At 36.8% G+C, this 20,199-nt stretch overlaps 3 protein-coding genes across 3 annotated transcripts in view; 2 read left to right on the top strand and 1 right to left on the bottom strand.

Annotated features, from left to right (window-relative positions):
- The first annotated feature begins 385 nt into the window (after positions 1-385).
- Positions 386-6,344, top strand: LOC112500213 (phosphoenolpyruvate carboxylase 2). The gene is made up of 11 exons (XM_025103582.1): positions 386-480; positions 627-829; positions 1,248-1,639; positions 1,730-1,814; positions 2,286-2,508; positions 2,616-2,719; positions 2,802-2,892; positions 3,246-3,400; positions 3,693-4,691; positions 4,910-5,296; positions 5,805-6,344. The coding sequence occupies exons 2-11, from the start codon at positions 662-664 to the stop codon at positions 6,099-6,101; spliced, it is 2,901 nt and encodes a 966-aa protein (XP_024959350.1). The 5' UTR covers positions 386-480; positions 627-661; the 3' UTR covers positions 6,102-6,344.
- A 1,876-nt stretch (positions 6,345-8,220) lies between these two features.
- LOC112500233 (dol-P-Man:Man(6)GlcNAc(2)-PP-Dol alpha-1,2-mannosyltransferase) overlaps positions 8,221-20,199 on the top strand; it is a 16,103-nt gene continuing 4,124 nt past the window's right edge. The window contains 11 exon segments of the mRNA XM_025103622.1: positions 8,221-8,576; positions 10,401-10,497; positions 10,587-10,746; positions 11,406-11,623; positions 11,779-12,074; positions 13,345-13,411; positions 13,413-13,457; positions 13,545-13,683; positions 14,567-14,763; positions 14,848-14,937; positions 16,410-16,565. Coding sequence (XP_024959390.1) covers positions 8,296-8,576; positions 10,401-10,497; positions 10,587-10,746; positions 11,406-11,623; positions 11,779-12,074; positions 13,345-13,411; positions 13,413-13,457; positions 13,545-13,683; positions 14,567-14,763; positions 14,848-14,937; positions 16,410-16,547 — 1,728 coding nt within the window. The 5' untranslated portion in view covers positions 8,221-8,295 and the 3' untranslated portion in view covers positions 16,548-16,565.
- LOC112500234 (pentatricopeptide repeat-containing protein At2g36980, mitochondrial-like) lies at positions 18,178-20,192 on the bottom strand. Its single transcript, XM_025103623.1, has 2 exons — positions 19,477-20,192; positions 18,178-18,625 (listed from the first exon to the last, which is right to left on the bottom strand). The coding sequence occupies exon 1, from the start codon at positions 20,126-20,128 to the stop codon at positions 19,484-19,486; it is 645 nt and encodes a 214-aa protein (XP_024959391.1). The 5' UTR covers positions 20,129-20,192; the 3' UTR covers positions 18,178-18,625; positions 19,477-19,483.

The following is a 20,199-nucleotide window of genomic DNA, read 5'->3' as shown; positions in this document are numbered from 1 at the left end:
CAAAAATAAAAAATGATCGTTTTCTCAAAACCATATAAAACCATATCATAACATCAACAAAAATAAAATATTAAAATCAAAACTCTATTGTACAAATATCCTTCCAGTAGATAATTAAACAATTTTGTAATTGTCTTTTAAAACTAATTTTTTTTCCTAAAGTATATATATTAATATTTTAAAGAAGTACAAAATAGAAATATAATAATTAATATTTTGACCATGAATCAAGGCATGGAGTAAGCCGAATCACAAAGTGATGATATTTGGAGTCCGAGTCACACACCAAGTCATGTTCATTGCCGTACTCGGATTCCACCTTCACCATCAGCCTTCGAGCCTTTGGTTTCTCTATATATAGCCAAACCCCAATTTCATGCTCTCTAGATCTCCACTCCGCCTCTTTCTCATCATCTTCCTCTTCGATTCTATCGATTTTTGAGGTTTGAGTTTGACTCAGACCCCACTTGGTAGTATCAGGTACTTCACTTCTCGTTTCTACTCGAATCACTTTTGATTCTTCATACGTATACACGTGGGTTTGTGTTTTTGATTACTATTTTGTGATGGATCCACTGACTTGCCAACATTTTTTGTTTTGTTTTTGATTTTTATGGATTTGAAAGGTTTAACGCTTATCGTTGAGGAGTGTGTGTGGTTAATGGCTAATCGGAATTTGGAGAAATTGGCATCGATCGATGCGCAATTGAGGCTTTTAGTTCCTGGAAAAGTTTCAGAGGATGATAAGCTGATTGAGTATGATGCTTTGCTTTTGGACAAGTTTCTTGATATTCTTCAGGATTTACATGGAGAGGATCTCAAAGAAACGGTATGTTTTTTTTTGTTATCATTATTCATGTTCTGTATTTTGGTTCATAACACAATCTTCGGTTAATGATCGATTAATGGCGATATTAAACCTAATCGAATTGGTTTCTTCAAACCTTGTTGTGTTTCGACGATTTTCAGGTTTTCTCTTGGTAATAACGACTTAATATGACACTTGATTTGTAGTTTAGACCGAGTTTTTTTTTGAGTATTTATTCAATAAAGGAATGTAACCCTCGTTGTGAAGTGATACGATGAACAGCCATCTGTATCCAATCTGTGAAGGGTGAGAGAGACCCCAACCTGTTCGACAAAATGCCCAAGTGGAATGTTGAATTGCATGTGAAGCTTATTGTGTTTTTTGAGTTGTTAGAGAGCATAACTTAGGTATCAGTAATCTGACCATGAGGTTTCTTTAGGTTCAAGAGTGCTACGAGCTTTCTGCTGAGTATGAAGGAAAGCATGACCCTAAGAAGCTGGAGGAGCTTGGAAATGTGTTAACAAGTTTAGATCCAGGGGATTCCATTGTTATTGCAAAAGCCTTTTCTCACATGCTTAACTTGGCCAATCTGGCTGAAGAGGTTCAGATTGCTTATCGCCGGAGGATTAAACTGAAGAAGGGTGACTTTGTTGATGAGGCTAATGCAACAACTGAATCTGATATTGAAGAAACTCTTAAGAAACTTGTACATAAGCTTAAGAAATCCCCTGAAGAAGTGTTTGATGCACTCAAGAATCAAACTGTTGATCTAGTTTTCACTGCTCATCCAACTCAATCTGTCCGCAGATCTTTGCTTCAGAAGCATGGAAGGTATACCATCTAATTTGAATGAATCTTATTCGAAGCTAATGGTCAATATTCCCAGCGTTTCTTGTTTTACTTATCATGTGTTCTTTTCAGGATTCGGGACTGTCTTGCGCAGTTATATGCCAAAGATATCACCCCTGATGATAAGCAGGAACTTGATGAGGCTTTGCACAGAGAAGTATGTATCCACACTTGATATATTCTAAAACATTAAGTTGCAGCATATCTGACAATGTATTGTTGCATGTTTGGTTAAAAAAAGACTTGTTCGTTTTGGGTGTGGGATATGACATGACAAACAAAAATTTCTTCTCCAACGTTTGGTGTACAATTAGACAGGGTCTGGTAGACACTGAGTGGATAAAAATACATTTTTTCGTCCCACCTAAGTAGGTGGAACAAAATTCAGGGAGATGGGACAAGCTTTGTTATTCCTAACTACCGATGTCAAATTAAAACCCTACAACCTTTAACAATTCTTTCACCCTCCTAACTCACTCTTGTCCCCAGTTCTGTCCAGTCCAATCCGTATACCAAACGCACTGTTTTGCGCTTTTGCCAATGTTTATTCATACTAGTTCACAAATGCTCGACTTTCAATGAGAATTGCATGATTGCTGATTTTTAATTCCTCTTATGTATTCTGTAGATTCAAGCTGCTTTCCGCACTGATGAAATCCGGAGGACTCCTCCAACCCCACAAGACGAAATGAGAGCTGGGATGAGTTACTTCCATGAAACAATATGGAAGGGCGTTCCTAAATTCTTACGTCGTGTTGACACTGCTCTCAAGAACATTGGGATCAATGAACGTGTTCCGTATAATGCCCCTCTTATACAATTTTCTTCCTGGATGGGCGGTGACCGTGATGGTATTTGTTTACGGACATCCATTTTGCTATTCTACTATATTATTTGCGTGATGTGTTGGTAAAAGCTAATTATGGTCCCTTTTTGTCTTTGGCATAAACAATTGCAGGTAATCCAAGGGTAACCCCTGAGGTCACAAGGGATGTTTGCTTACTTGCGAGAATGATGGCTGCAAACATGTACTTCTCCCAGATTGAGGATCTTATGTTTGAGGTATTCAGATTTGGAGGACCTTACTCCTGTTTAATGTACCAGCTCTTTGATAGCTCCCTTACACTGGAATTGTTCTTGCCAGATGTCCATGTGGCGTTGTAGTGACGAACTCCGTGTTCGAGCAGAAGAACTCTATCGATCATCATCAAAGAGAGATGTCAAACACTACATTGGTAATTTATATGAACATTTTTGCTTTTCCACGTTTCGTTGGGGTAATTTCTTCATATTTGCATCCTTCTCACAAGCTTTTTTTTTTGGGGGGGGGGGGGGTTCTTCACAAAAACTGCCGCATACTCTTTAAGAATAGAGGTCTGCCTACATCCCACCCCCGTACCCCGTCTTCGGGTGAGATATATTGGGCTTGTTTGGTTTGGTGTTTCATTTGATTACTACTATGTCAAAACACTGAAAAGTTCGGGCCTTTGTAATTTGTGGTTGTCGGTAACTTGTCTATATGCACATTTAGTATGATTCTGGTGCTTCGATTTCAAAAGTTGTTGAGTGTTTAGTTTTTTTTGTCCAGAGTTCTGGAAACAGGTTCCTCCTACCGAACCATACCGTGTTATTCTTGGTGATGTTAGGGACAAGTTGTATAATACGCGTGAAAGATCACGCCATCTGTTAGCACATGACGTATCTGACATTCCAGAGGAGTTGGTTTATACCGATGTTGAACAGGTATCCCTCACCCTTCCGTGTTCACTCTTTTTGAAGTACATATATATATATATATACAGCAAATAATCAAACACATTCTTCACATTTGGTGAGGTTTGACCTTCTGCTTCTGGGAGGCCGGGCTCTAGCAGTAACCTGTGTACCTCCGGGTCGATGACCCTTTAACAGGTCAATGGGTGATGTCAGGAATCGGCCTCTTTGCAAATATGCAGGCCTCGTGCCATGAGATATGGTGGTAAAAGTCTATTTCAGTTATATTTTATGCTAAGCTTCTCTGATTATGTTTTGACAGTTCTTGGAACCTCTAGAGTTATGCTACCGATCGCTATGTGCTTGTGGTGATCGAGTGATTGCTGATGGCAGCCTTCTTGATTTCTTGCGGCAAGTCTCCACCTTTGGACTCTCGCTTGTGAGGCTCGATATCCGACAAGAATCAGACCGCCACACGGATGTCCTTGATGCCATCACTCAACATTTGGAAATCGGGTCTTACCGTGAATGGTCTGAAGAGAAGCGCCAAGAATGGCTTCTAGCTGAGCTAAGCGGAAAACGCCCGCTATTCGGCCCCGATCTCCCAAAAACCGAGGAAATCGCTGATGTTTTGGATACATTCCATGTGTTGGCGGAACTTCCAGCAGATTGTTTTGGTGCTTACATTATCTCCATGGCTACATCCCCTTCTGATGTGCTTGCTGTTGAGTTGCTTCAACGGGAATGCCATGTAAAGCAACCGTTGAGGGTGGTTCCACTTTTTGAGAAACTTGCAGATCTCGATGCGGCTCCTGCTGCCGTGGCCCGTCTTTTCTCGATCGAGTGGTACAGAAACCGGATTGATGGTAAACAAGAAGTTATGGTTGGGTATTCGGATTCAGGAAAGGATGCTGGAAGGCTTTCTGCTGCGTGGCAACTGTACAAGGCTCAAGAAGAGCTTATAAASGTTGCKAAAAAGTWYGGAGTTAAGCTCACCATGTTCCATGGACGTGGTGGGACCGTTGGGCGAGGAGGCGGACCCACTCATCTTGCTATTCTCTCCCAACCACCCGAGACTATTCATGGGTCACTCCGAGTCACCGTTCAGGGTGAGGTTATCGAGCAATCTTTTGGTGAAGAACATTTGTGTTTCAGAACTCTTCAGAGGTTTTGTGCAGCTACCCTTGAGCATGGGATGAACCCCCCGATCTCACCACGACCCGAATGGCGTGCACTTATGGATGAGATCGCAGTTTATGCAACCGAGCAATACCGTTCGATTGTGTTCAAGGAACCACGTTTTGTCGAGTATTTCCGTCTCGTGAGTATCATTATCATAGACTGCATTTTCATTTCACATATAATATGTCATCATCTTTCAGCCGCTCTAATCTTCCGGTGGAGGTCCGGTTTGCGTACATCTCATCCTCTCTGGACCCCTTTCGGCTGGGATATACTGGGTTTGGGTTTGCTTGGTTTAGTTTACATAATATGGTAATATGTCATTTCTTTCGGTTTGATCTCTCCGTATGCTTACAGGCCACGCCAGAACTAGAATACGGGCGGATGAACATCGGAAGTCGTCCATCGAAACGAAAGCCGAGCGGAGGCATAGAATCTCTCCGAGCCATTCCGTGGATCTTTGCATGGACTCAAACCAGGTTCCATCTCCCTGTTTGGCTCGGGTTCGGGGCTGCATTCAAACATGCCATCGAGAAAGACATCAAGAATCTTCACATGCTACAAGAAATGTACAAAACATGGCCTTTCTTTAGGGTCACCATCGATTTAGTTGAAATGGTGTTCGCTAAGGGTGATCCTGGCATTGCTGCTTTGAACGACAAGCTCCTCGTGTCTGAAGACCTATGGTCGTTTGGAGAGTTGTTGAGAGCCAACTATGAAGAAACCAAGAATCTTCTCCTCCGGGTACGAATTCACAAACCAATATGAACTTTTTCTTTGAAGTGTATATATTTAAATATAGCAAAACTCACACACTTCACATTTGGTGATACTCGAACCCTTTGCCTCCAGAGATCTAATGGTAACCTGTGTAAAAACTGATGAACACCTTGGTAACCATTCATCATCATTAGTACGACATGCACATGTGGATACAAATAATTGAAGTTATTTCTTGGTTTTATGCATGTGTGCATGTTATGCGCATTTATGGTTTATCAGGGTGTCCTTAGTTTTTTCATTTTTTACGATTTTCCCATGAACCTGACCCGATGTATATACATACACACGGGCAGAACTCACACACAATTCTCATCTTTGGTGATGTTTAATCCCATCATTCCCATGACCTCTAAAGGAGGTTGGGATCTACCAGTAATTGGGTACCACTGGACCACCGATCCGACCCTTACCAATATAAACTTTCTTTACACCAAGTACGGCAAATTATAATATCGATCTTTTCTTGTAGATTGCTGGACATAAGGATCTTCTCGAGGGTGATCCGTACTTGAGACAAAGACTCCGTCTACGTGATTCCTACATCACGACCCTGAACGTATGCCAAGCGTACACACTGAAACGGATCCGTGATCCAAACTATCACGTGACATTGAGGCCTCATATCTCAAAAGAGTATGCCGAGCCAAGCAAACCAGCGGACGAGCTTATCAAACTAAACCCGAAGAGTGAGTACGCCCCAGGATTGGAGGATACCCTCATCTTGACCATGAAGGGTATAGCTGCTGGAATGCAAAATACCGGTTAATTATCGATTGTATCGAATGCCGGAAAAGTTGTTTCTGTTTCAGGGATGTGTTTTGTGTTATCTAATGTGTATTATCGAGTCATGGTCTTGTTTGCAGAGAGGTAAATTTGGGTTGTGAGGATGGTGGTTGCTAATGCGTGTAGTGCTAAAGTGTACAACGTGCATCGTTGATGGTACCTTTTCGAAAAACAGATGAATTATGGTACTTTTCGAATAAATAATGGTTCCTTTTTTTCGTTTTCATATTGCTCCTTTATTGGTGGGAATAGCCCAATTTTAATTTGGAAACGAATCTATTGTAAAAAAAATAGATTCCGTGGTTGGTTTTTCATTACGTCATGAATGGATAAAGTTGTATTCATCAATTAATCTGTTTGTATATATTGGGATAAATTTTGTTTGGAAGAGTTTTTTTTATCGATGAGAAAAATACGGTTTTTAGTATCTGGATGAGAAGAATAAAAATAGTTGATACCAGTGCCAAATTGGTAATAAATAGTTTTTTGATAAATTACTCATTTCTGATTTATCAGAAACAACTTATTAACTTTAAAACCAAATTACTTTTTTAACCATAAATCATCTGTCACGTTCGTCTTCTTCCATGTGTTCTTGCTTGTTTCACCATCTGCATCATCTTTATAGATGAGAATCTCTCTCTCTCTCACACACACACCCCAAGAACATACACAGTGTGAATATCAACTGAATCACTATAAATCAACGAAGACAATGATTGATCAAAACAAATCTGCTACGATATCGATTGGAGATGGAAAACTGAGAGATGGAGATAGGTTTTATGAAGTTTGTCGATTGGGGTTTATGAGTCAGAGTTTAGGGATTCCGTTGAAGCTGTTACATGAGGCCGTTGGACCCATAGTGACGATGGAACTGAAGAGTGGAAAAGTCTACAGAGGAAGCTTGGTTGAATGCGAAGATAATTGGAACTGCCAAGTCGAATACGTCACTTTCACCGCTAAGGTTCGTATTATCATTGATTCCGATCGATTATCAGTTTTGATTTTCCTTCCTTCGATCTGTTTTCTTGATTTTGTTTTCTAATGATTAATTGATATGAAAAACGGGGGTTGATATCCCCACCCCCTACATCACTTTTCACCCCCTCCTCCTCACACCAACCCTCACTCTCACTCTCACCCTCACATACTCACCCCCTACACAATCTCACCCCCCTCACATGCACCCATAGGAGGGGGTGGGGTTAGAAAAACCCTAAGGAAAATGGGGAATGTCCTTTTTTGTCATTTTACGTGTACTAAGTACTCGCGCAATGCAGCGAGACACATTTCGATTTTAATATTCTATTTTATTATTTGTCTCTGTTGATGTTATAATACGATTTTACGTGTTTTTAAGAAAGCAATAATGATTTTATTTTTGAATAAAATATAATTTTGAAGATATCATAAAATTTTGAAAAAAAAGTATCAATGTTTATATCAAATCAACTATTTAAAAGTTTTATTTTTTATGTAATTTCTTTAATTTATTTTTATTATAATTTAATTTAAGTTTAATAACGAAATAATTTTTTTTATTTTAATAATATAACATTTTATAAAGATAATAATTAAGTATTCTGTTAGAACTCAATGATTTATTCTAATTATATTTTAGATTTTTTTATATTTTAAATGAGATGTTTATCCTGTATTTGATTATGTTTATCTGTAGTTAGTTACACGAATTCAAATATAAAGCTTTAATAAGTTGTATTTATGAACAATCTACTTACAATCTTGAGTTTAAGTAATATACATTAATAAACAATACTTTACGCATAAAAAATGGTTTTTAAGAATTTTTGTCAGATGCTTTATAATATAGTATAGATAAACAAAATTTACCAAACACTAAAAACAACCTATCAACTTATTACATTTTAGTACCACCATAAGTTAATCCAAACACTTTTTATAGACCTCCGATTCCGATTTAACGTAAACTTAAGTTAGTTTGCAAATCCCAAACACGCGTAAGTGGGCCTTAGTTGGTGACCCATGTATTTGGGCTCTCGTGTCAAACGGAATCAGCTGTTCCGATTTGGGTCTCCGACCGGCGAATCCTTTATCGATTTCAAAGCAATAAAGCGGAAAAGAAACAAACATAAAGCAAATCCAACACCTTGTGTTCGGAGAAGGATCTAGACGCTAGTCCAGAGAGCGGAGCAATGGCAGCGCTTGCAACAAGGAGAAGACGGCCGTTGGAAGCCGATCGTTTGTTGCCGTCGACCTCGGCCGATGGTTATACGAAGGTAGATAAGCCGCCGGCGAGTTTAGGAGCTGAGGTAGAGAAAGGCTTGTCATGGACATTTCCTATATTTGCTCTAGGGTTATTGAGGTATTTGAGTGCAACTACCAATATCATTCATGACTGTGATGAAGTATTCAATTATTGGGAGCCTCTTCACTTCCTTCTTTACAAATCAGGTTTTCAAACTTGGGAGTACAGGTATTCTCGATCCATCTCTCATAATTTCTTATATGTTTTTGATTTTGTTATGCTTGGAGACATATGATGTTAAAATAATCTGGATATTTCTTTGTTGGACGTGTTAGAAGTACGATTATCCAGGAGTTACACACTCTCACTGGCGCATGCACACAGAGTTGCATAAACTAGTGATCATCTATTCAACAATCACTTTGCACTTCCAATATTACGATGTTTAGTGTTGTATCTAATGTTTTGATGTTGTAATGCTCTTTGAATTCCTGCGCTGTAGTGCTATGATCTAAGAAATACAGAGAATTTAAATGTCTACATCCTAATTTGGACTTCACCATTTGGTTGAAACCCAAGAGATCGTCTTGCATACTGCATAGTAAGGTTCTTGTTTAGAAATTGGATTATATATTTCAGATATGAGGCTATGTTGTTCGTCTCTATATAGCTTGGGGAGTCATTCATTGTGAGTTTGTGTTTTTTGACTTGATGCAGCACTTAAGATGATTGAGATCCATAAAACAAGTAATCAAACAGATAAACTTCTAAGGGTTTGTTTGTTAGCAGCTTCACGACTCGCACCTTATTTGGTCAGCTATACGTGATTGTTTGGTAATGGCTTAATGATATAGAAAGTGGCTTATTTGGTAAGCTTCCAGGGGGAGCTTTATGCAGAAAGCCAAGTTTTTCTAAACCTTCCGCTCCCAATTAAAAAACACTCTCCTTCCATCTATAAAAAGCCCTCCCAATCATACAGATAGATTAATCCAGCCAGTTGCTTTATCCATACATGACTTAATGGAAAACCAACCAAACATCCCCCAAGTACCAGACACTGTACTAGTCAGACGCCTGACAGTTGATACTTTTCCATCACACCTCAAAATTGAAAACATAGCTAATGCAAATATGCATTTATGTATGTTTAATGCTCAATATATCTCGTCAAGATTTAGCAGCGGTGTTTACAATTTTCCGTGCATGCGAAATTGCACTGCTTGGCTAACCGGCTAAGTTTGCAATTTATTATGTATCCGGAACATTTATACATAAAAGAAACGATGAGCATCAGTTACAAATTGATTATCACTTCTATGAAATGTTGGCATATTGCCCACATATTTTATGTCTTATAAGCCTATGTGAATTGGAAATAAATACTCTCTTCCAAAAAATAGGTTTCTAGCTTAGTGTCATCTGCTCTTTTTGTCAGCTACTTGTAGAAAGTTGCATCTGATTGATAAATCAAGCGTGCCATATGATAAGACAAGCATAAGATATAACATGATTAGTGGCGTAGGCAATATAAATCTTTTCTGCGACCTCTCCTCAACCATATGCACAATTACAAGAAGGAACATAGCAAATCAAAATTGTGTGGAAGTAGGCTTCTGATTGCAGCAGGGCTAATGGTGTGTGTATTAAATCCTTCCTGCAACATCAGGTGTATGGTGGACCAAAATGTTAGTGAAGTCAATCAATTGAGCAAAAGCCTCCTTATATTATTATATATACACAACAGAAACTACTCTGGTGAATTGTTTCCGTACTTCTTTTTGGTTCCACAAGCTCTTTCATGAAAGTTTTATGACAACATTCAATCTTGAAAGATTGTACATCACAAATTTTGACGAGTATATCGGAACATAAAGTCATCCTTGTCGGTTCTGCACTCTTGCTTGTAGACATTTTCTTTTCCTGTTGTTCTGTTTTAGCCTATGTGAAGTTAGTGCATATTACTAATGACCTTTCTTTTTCCAGAACTTTGAAATCCTTCAGATTTTCTTCTTTATGAAATCATATGATTCATATCTGTGTGATTTATTGCAGTTCTCAGTTTGCATTGCGTTCCTACCTGTACATTCTTTTTCATTATTTGGTGGGCTGGCCAGCTTCATGGTGCTATAATTGGCTCGAGGAGGAAAAAGTACAAATACTTGCAATTTATTATATGTATAAGCTCATTGACTGTTATCTTCATTAACATAATTGATCTAATTCTTGACCATATTCCAGGTAAGAGTATTTTATGCTGTGAGGATATTCCTTGGCCTTCTTTCTGTCGTGACTGAAGCTGCTTTGGTAGTAGCGCTTTCCAGGAAGTTTGGAAAACGCCTTGCTCTTTATACACTAGCCATGTTATGCTTAACAAGTGGTTGCTTTTTCGCTAGCACAAGTGAGTAGCCATCAAACTTCTGTATTACATAGTTTCTTCTGTTGCATTTTTATGAGAACTTATGCATTTTGATATCCCATGCAGTCTCTAAAATGTGGCCTAAGCGACCACTTAATCGGATTCCTTGGCATATATGGGGGTTTAAACCACCCAATATTCTTCTAGCCGTTCCTTCTAAACACTGAAATAAGTATTTTGTGATCAATCAGCCATTGAGTGGTGATTATGCAGCCTACAAGCGGACTATTCAAGTTAAACAAGCTAATTAAATGAAGTTGAACAGTCATTTTTATAAGCCCAAATCCAGTAGATTATTTGTAGCCTAAGGAAACAATGCTGCTAATAGACCATTACAGATGTTGGGTATTCTTTTCTGGGGATGAAATTACTAATGTTAGTTTGTTAATCAGTATCAATGTTATAACTTTCATATATTTACATAAGTCAGCTGATACATTGTAATTTTTTTTTTGTTAATGTAGAACAGATATGTGTTAGAATTAGATCACTTAATTTGCTTCCTTAACCGCTTTCTCTTATGCGTTAGAAGGTCTCCATGACCCTTAGTTCGCTGATCTGTTTTAGAGCATGAGCTCCTACATGCTGTCATATCTTTTGACCAATAATTGTTTTCACCTCCAACTGTTCTTTCTGTGCAGGTCTTTTGCCAAGCTCTTTTTCAATGTATGCTATCTCTCTCTCCTCAGCGATGTTCCTTTTTGGTATGCATGCCATGGCTGTTGCTGTTGCAGCAACTGGCGTTATTCTTGGTTGGCCATTCTCAATCCTTGCTTTTCTTCCGGTAACAGTGTACTCTCTACATAGACGATTCAAACAAGCATTTCTCTCAGGGGTTCTAATTTCTCTTACACTTTTGGTACGTTAGCTCTTTTCTTATGTCATGATTTCAATTAAATGATTTCTGGAACCTACATCTGGTTGTTAATAGATATTTCTGGAACGGGACTCTGATTGATTACTTGTTCGTTTTTTACTTGGAATGTGAGGTCATATTTATCCAAAAAATTTCAGGCACTCTCAGTGGTAGTGGACTACCATTACTATGGAAAATGGACGTCGTCTGTTATGAATCTGTTGGTGTATAATGTCTTGGGAGGTGGTGAGAGTCATTTGTATGGAACAGAAGGACCATTATACTACTTGAAGAATGGATTTAATAACTTCAATTTTGCTCTCATTTTTGCACTGTTCTTCGTGGCTACTCTGCCAGTAACAAAGAAGAAGTATGCTCCTGATTTGTTAATTGTGGTGTCTCCTGTGTACATCTGGTTGGCATTCATGTCTTTGCAGCCACACAAAGAAGAAAGGTCAGACTGATTTCTCTGTTTTTTTTTTCCATTTATCTATTAATTAGGGACCCCAGGAGATACTTGATTTTTAGTTACCTTTTAGGGGCTCTTTGGCTTGTTTTCCATTAAGTCCTGTATGGATAAAATTGTCCGTGTGGGCTAATCTGTCTGTATAGATTGAAAAGGTTTTTGTTTGGGATGGTTTTTCATAGATGGAAGGAGCGTGTTTTTTAATTGGGAGGGGCAGGTTTGGAAAAAACTTGGCTTTCTGCATAGAGGTCCCCCCTAGAAGCTTATTGGATAAGTCACTTTCTCTATCATTAAGCCACTATCAAACAGTCATGTACAGCCCACCGAATAAGGTGTGAGTCCCATTAAGCTCATTAAGCTGCTAACAAACAGGCCCTTAGTTTTCAATACAAATGTAGGTGGCTCCTTTCTCATTAATTTTTTTTGTCAATTGCTTCATGCATCTGTTGTTGAAAATATATTTACCACTCAAGCATTTTACAAGTGAAACTTGAAACGAGAATCAAGTTATGTGATTATCTGATGCAATCATACAATTTTCAGGTTGAAYGAACAAATATTATTTTTTWTAGCAGTGGGATTATTGGGMTTACGGTCYATATCATGATTGGCYTTTCCAAATGATTTTTGAAACTAGTGCTCAAAAAACCTACGATGATTTTGGCTTGAGGAGCTCAAAATCACATGATCAAYGAGGCTGCTGTATCTGTGTTCTCAACATCTTGTGCTTATACAAGTCTGTTTCTGGATAAGATGAGCTAATAAATTGGAGCCTATCAAGATGCAAATGGTCAATCTTAATTCATACTCCCTCCGTCCCAAAATAAGTTACCACATTTCTATTTTAGTTTGTCCTATAATTAGTGTCAACTTTCAAAAGTAAGTGCCAGCTTTCCAATTCTACCCTTTGAGAATTCATTAATCCCTCTATTATTGAGGGTAAAATTGTCATTTAGTTAACTAAAAGTGTAATAATTACATATTTTTCTGTCTTTTTCATTGTGTACATTTATTTTCGGATGGAGGAAGTAGTAAACATTTAATTTCAATATTGCTGATCAAGAAGCAAATTTTTGCACTCTTAAATTCATAATAAACATGACTTCACTGAGGTACTTGAAACAGTTTATGCATGAAATCTGGTGATGGCGTTGAGGATTTAGTGAAAATCAATAGGATTTGAAGAGCATTTCTTCTTTATTGGAGGTTTAGGCCACAACGAGTGTCGACTGTGACTGAATGACTTTTGAAATTTCAGGTTCCTTTATCCTATATACCCTCTTATATGTGTTGCTGCTGCAGCTGTCATCGATAGCCTTCCTGACTTTTTTTTATGAGCGGTATAGAACCGAACAATCTCTGCTCTACAAAGTAAGCATAAATTGTGTATAAAGTATCATTTCACAATTTCATTGCCAGTTATGGTCATAAATTATAATCAACCTCTTGCATTTGCAGATGGCTAAATACGTGAGACCGTTGCTTATTGGCCTCATTCTATGCGTTTCTCACTCTAGGACGTTCTCTATCATAAATGGTTATGCTGCTCCTTTAGAGATTTACAAGCACTTTGAACATCATTATGATGCAGGATCAGGTAAGAGCAACTCTGTGTCATTCGATCTCGATGGAATTTGACAAATGCTACAATTATGAAATTGTTGAGAAAGAAGTTTACGTTACAACCCTCCCTCCATCCCATGATAATTTTAACGTTTGGAAGGAAACATAGTTTTATGAATTTGGTTGATGGTTGGTCAAATACCTTCAATACAAAGTAACATATCTTGTGAACAAAAATCGATAGCATCAATTAGTAATGATGACAGCCAGAAAATCGGGTAATTCTAACTTTGAGATTTGCCAAAGAAGGAGATGTTTTGTCGGAAAACTCAAAATGGTAATTATGCAAATGGAATGGGACGGAGGGATTAATAAACTTAATCTTGAATGTCAATGTGTATTTCATTTATTTGTTATATCGTCTAACAAACTAGTTGTTGGTTGATAAGCTACCTGTTGTTGATAAGCTGGATGACAATATAAAATGACCTCAAAATGAACAAGTTGAAATATTAATTAAAAATTAATAATAAGGTGCATAATTGGGGAAAAAGCCTTGGAGCTTATTGAAACGCCACTTGGGGTAGCTTTTCAAGAAGCTAGCTTATTGAAACACCACTTGGAGTAGCTTTTCAAAACGCTAGCTTATGAAACGCCACTTGAAGTAGCTTTTCAAAAAGCTAGTTATTGTATCACTACTTGAAGTGCCTTTTCAAACAGCTAGCTTATTGAAACGCTACTTAAAGTACCTTCTCAAACAGCTAGCTTATAGCTAACCAAAAAGTCTTTTCAATAAGCGCAAAAAATAAACTTAGCTTACGGTTGCCAAATATGGCCTTTTATCTCTCTCTCTCTCTCTCTTCCCTGCAACTTGACTCTCTTTCTCACACATTTAGGGTCCTTTCATTCCAATGCAGGTGCAGTGGTGTGTGTGGGAAGTGAGTGGCACCGGTTCCCATCATCGTTCTTTATTCCAGACTATGTAAGTGAAGTCAGGTGGATTGACGACGGTTTCAGGGGCTTACTTCCTTTCCCATTCAATTCAACCTTGGGTGGAACATCTGCAGCACCACCATATTTTAACAATAAGAACAAGGCATCACCTGACCAATTTGTAAGCCTCTTTTCCCCAAATTTCTTGTTTTTATATGTAAACCAAATTCATATTCGTATTCGTATTATCTGAAACTATTCACAGCTCCAAGATGTCGAAAGCTGCGATTTTCTCGTGGAGCTGCAGCTTCAAAGACCTTTTCTTTCTCGAGGAAGCGACTTGTTAAAATGGGAGGTACTATCTCTTTCTTTCTTGGTATAAACCAAACGAGCGTAGTATATCCCACCCAGAAGTGGGGCCGGAGGAATAGAGCGATTGATTCTATTAAGCCCCTTGGGTTGTTAAAAGTGTGTGAGAGAGAGATCTTTATATACGTAACGTATAAGAGTATCTGCAACAGATTCTTCAAAATGGAGTGTTAAAATTCAAAATTTCCAAAAGAGATTAGTGCATCTCCAACAGATTCTCTAAATTAGAGAAATGAAGGTTTTGTTCTCTATATTGCTCTAATAGATTCTCTATGATGTTCTCTAAAATAGAAAAAACATGAAAAAACTCCAAGTTTGGAGAATTCTAGAAAAGAAATGACTATTTTATTCAGTCCCACCAATAAGAATAAATGTAAATGAAAAAAATTCGAAAAAATTATCAAATTAACTATTTAAAAGTTTTTGTTTTATGGTGTAATTTCTTTAATTCAATTTTTTATTATAATTTAATTTAAGTTTAATAATGAAGTAATTTGTTTTTGGTTTAATAATATAATTTTTTATAAAAATAATAATTAAGTATTCTGTTAGAACTCAATGATTTTTAAAATTATATTTTAGATTTCTTATATTTAAAATGAGATGTTTATTCTTTATTTGATTATGTTTAACTGTAGTTAGTTTCACGAATTCAAATATGGAGCTTTAATAAGTTGTATTTACACACAATTATTTGTAATCTTGAATTTTAAGTAATATGTATCAATAAATAGTACTTCATGAAAAAAAATGGTTTTTAAGAGTTTCTGTCAGATATTTTATTATATAGTATAGATTATAGATAACCTGTTGAAGATGCTCTTACATTCCACGCGAACAACTTTCTTCTTTTTGGAAATTACAACATTAATTATATTTATTAAATATTTCATACATTTAGTAAAATATAATTTCTTATTTCTGAACATTTAATTTCAAGCTTTCTTATTGGTGGGAATATATAATAAGTAAATTTCATTTTCGTCCTTGTGGTTGGTTAAAAATTGCGATTTTTAACCTTATGGTTTAGAAATTGCAGTTTTCGTTCCTATGGTTTGTAATTCATCGTTATTTTTGTTCTTATAATTTACAATTTATTGTTGTTTTGGTCCCTATGGCTTACAATTCTTTACTTTTTTAGTCCCTTGTACATAAAGGTAGGAATTAGTCCAAGGACGAAAATAACAATAAATTGCAAACCGTAGAGACGAAAATCACAATTCCTAAACCACAAGGACAAAAATCGAAATTATTAACAAACTATAGGGACGAAAACCATAATTTACTCTAAAAATGTTCTCTCTCATGGTATTCATTTTTGGGATTTCTCCCAATTTAGAGAACTTCGCACACTGTCTCCCACTTTCTCCATTTTGGAGAATTTGTTTGAAGCAAAAAATCAATTCTCCAGTTCTTTAACACACGGGTGAAAATATATGACAAGCGTTGGTCGTGTAGGTGGTTGCAGCATTGCCATATCTAGATAGGGAGCTTTCGCCCCCTTTACACCGATCGTTCTTCATACCATATGTTTGGGAGGAGAAAAACATATTTGGGATCTACAAGTTATTGAAGAGACACAAAGGGCAACAATAGGTTTTGCAAGCAGATAACCACAAGAAAGTGATCTTTAGATTACTAATTTTAGGGCTCATACTTGAGTTTCTTCTACAATATGTTGTCTTTCTTCTGGTTTTTTTGTTGGGTTATATTCGTCTTTTCCCCTCAGTTACAGGTAGCATCTGCCTCCTTTCTATCCACTAGACTAGACCCTATTCTGCATGGAATTTGTTGGGTTCGTTTGTTTGTTCTTTTTCTCTATCCATTAATTCATGTATGCATGCCCATCCCTATTTCATATTTTAAGTATCGCTTACTGAATGAGGTTTTTTACCCTGTCAGTGAGAGTGATGACTCTTATCTGATAAGCATTACTAGGAAAAAATTGTATTAATAGACTAAAATCTTATCCGATAAGTGAGTTTTTTTCCTTACTCTAAACCCTAAACGAACATAAATAAATATTATTTGAATTCAGAGTAAATAAATAAAATATAATTTATTAAATTTAATATATAAATGAACGTAAACGAACGAATATACACGAACGTAAACGAACGAATATACACGAACGTAAACGAACGGTAAATGAATAGACGTTCACGAACATAAATGAATGAACGACACTTTTGTTCATGTTCGTTCGTTTAACTAAACGGACAAAAAAAAAAGTGTTCATGTTCGTTCATTTATTAAATAAACAAACTTCCCGCTGAATGGTTCACGAATGGTTCGCTGAATGTTCGGTTCGTTTACAGGCCTATCCATGGTAAAGAGAAATAAAATTGAGTAAATTACAAATTTGTTGTTTACTATAAATTTAGGGTGTTACTACGATTTGAAAAAAATTCTGGATCCGTAGTTGTATCAGGGTGATTTTCAGTTTTTCGCCCTACAATAGATTAATATTCTCTGTATTTTGGAAAATGATGCATAAATTTTAGTTTTGAAAGTCATTAATTATTAATGGAGTTGGGGTTAAAAGAATGTGAAATGAAGTTATATACCATGACTCCAATAACAAAACCATCACGATCTTGGTCCCATGGTCTAGAGCCTAATGTGGCTCGTGGTTTCCTTTAGACAAAGCTCTACAGATTATGAACCCACCAACACCTATAGGATTAACAACTTCAGTTCCACCAACCACCATGACATAAGTTTCTGCTCTTCTGATGTGGTTTTCAGCTGCATAAAAGCAATAGTTTGCACTTGCACAAGAAGTTGAAATTTAATGGTAGACGTTAAGTTCATAATAAGCACAAGTTGCCTTAATACTAGTAATAAATAAATTGTAGTGACATGAATCTTTTTAGATGGTGAATTGTGTTTTGTATTCTTGCTTTCAATTATACAAATTTGCATTCATTCAAATGGTCTAGAGCCTTATGTGGCTCGTGGTTTCTTTGAGACAAAGCTCGATAGGCTATGAACCCACCAACACCGGTAGGATTGACATCATCTTCAGTTCCACCACCTACAATGGTTGTATGCTTGGAAGTCGTTACAGAGTTATCATTATAGACTATCATACAACCAAGCATACAACCATTGTAGAGTATCATCAAGAAGAAGAGAAAAAAAACCCCAAGACACATTTACGAATTTAAAAGAGTTAAATCATTATGATTAATAAATACCCACCATCAAAGCAACAGCCGCATCTGCAAAATATGAAACCTCACTCTCACGTGCAAACAAGAAAATATCAACATGAAAACCTAAACATGCAAAGAGTTCAACAATATTGACATCCATTGCATTTCTGAATGGATTTTAACCACTTATAAAATCCTGTTTTTCAACCCAATTGGAGATACTCAAGTTCTGATTTAAACCTATTAAGATATACCCATAAAATTGTGCAATGTTTCTACTGTCTTTTTTGTGATTTCACAATTTAAACATAGAAACCCAGATCATAAAGAACTCAACTAAAATAAGAAGAGATGAAGTTCTAGACATGAACTCACTTGCATCAGACGAACTTGGAGCCTCCTGACCGATGGATATAGAGAGATGCAGTGCAGCCTTAAACAAGAAGAAATGGGACGCTCTGGTTATCGGAGGTAATAACTCAAACACAAAATTGAAGAATATCTGCAAAGATGGACCTGTAAGAACGATCAATAGTGAATCGAGATTAGAAATCAAGATTTAGGGTTTTCGTACGTTACCTCATCGAAGAACAAATTGAAATGAAAAATCTAGATTTTTGGAGGGACGAAGGAATTCATTTAACTCGGGAGTGGGAATTCGTATTGTTGATGGTCAAATTCTGTGAAGAAGAAAGGGTTTGGTCACATATACAAAAGAAGAAGAAAGTTATTTTAGATGTCTGAGAAGAGAATTGATGGTCAAATTATGTGGAGAAGAAAGGGTTTAGTTGCATATACAGAAGAAGAAAAGAAAGCTTAAATTGGTTATTTTAGATGTCTGAGGAGAGAAAGGACGGTTGACTCAATTAGGATTTGTTGTTGTAGAAAACACTTGCATAAGAAGTTTGTACATTGTGTATAATAATTTGTAATTAAGAGTTTTTTGAATTTATTGCATAAAATGGTTGTAACCCATGCTTCAAGATTTGTAATTAAGATATTGACCTAAATGCTTATTAATGTAGTATAGATAGATATAGATACAAGGAATTATTAATTTATATTTTACATGGGTTCTATATGAATAATCAAAAATGTACGATCTTATAATTTTAGCGAATTATTATTTTGATACGTCATCTTGGAGCTGGACCTACCAAAAATATTATCCAAGAGAGATTATTTAATAATCGAGCATCAACTAATGGAGTTTCAATTGTACGCCAAATAATCATAATTGCCAAGGAAAAGTCAATGTCTGAAACTGTATGTTTTGATCGAGAGTCGGATATTTTAAATGAGCTATACATGGAAAACATGTAACACCGGAGTGAAGAACAAAAGGAAAAGTGAATGAAAATGTGCACCTTTTAATTAATTCCACCAGCATGGATTCTTCAATTGGTATTCAAGCAAGTATAAAATGGAAGACATGTCTTCCTTGTATACACATAAACCATTACCAGCAACAAAAGCCATCACCTTGTTTTTAACTTCAATCCAACTACAACCAGGCATCTTCTTCACCCCATGATCAGCCATCGCTTTCCTAACCAACTCTGCCTCTTTCCACTTCTCACTTGCACAATACAGATTCGACAGCACCACATAACTCATTTCATGCTGAGGATCCAACACTTTCAACACTCCCCCCAATTTGGCTCCCATGTCTACATCACGATGTGAATAGCAGGCTCCAAAAAGAGCTTCACTTGATTTAGCAGTGGCACCATGTGTCCTTGTGTACATATTGGTCATCTCTCTTGCTTCTTCCAAGTACCCACCTCGAGCAAGCATATCCACCATGCATGCCACATGCTCTGTTTCTGGCGAAATCCCGTATATTTGACTCATTGATTTGAAAAGAGCTCGGCCTCTGTTAATAAGCCCCAAGTGGCTACAAGTCATCAACAGACTTGTGAAGGTAATATTATCTGGCTTCAAGCCAGATGCTACCATTTCTTTATAAATTTCTAGAGCTTTGTCACCCCAACCATGCAAACCATAGGCAATCAACATGGTGTTCCATGAAACCAAATCCTTTTCAATAATATCATTAAAAGCTTGGTTCGAACCATAAATGTCTCCAC

The sequence above is a fragment of the Cynara cardunculus genome, assembly GCF_001531365.2.
Source record: "Cynara cardunculus var. scolymus isolate 2C chromosome LG 17, CcrdV1, whole genome shotgun sequence".
Taxonomy (NCBI): domain Eukaryota; kingdom Viridiplantae; phylum Streptophyta; class Magnoliopsida; order Asterales; family Asteraceae; genus Cynara; species Cynara cardunculus.
The sequence above is the reverse complement of the archived record's forward strand: the minus strand, read 5'-3'. Positions and strand labels throughout refer to the sequence as shown.

Coding starts and splice junctions, on each gene's coding strand:
- LOC112500234 (XM_025103623.1), bottom strand. CDS start 20,128: ATGTTGATTGCCTATGGTTTGCATGGTTGGGGTGACAAAGCTCTAGAA.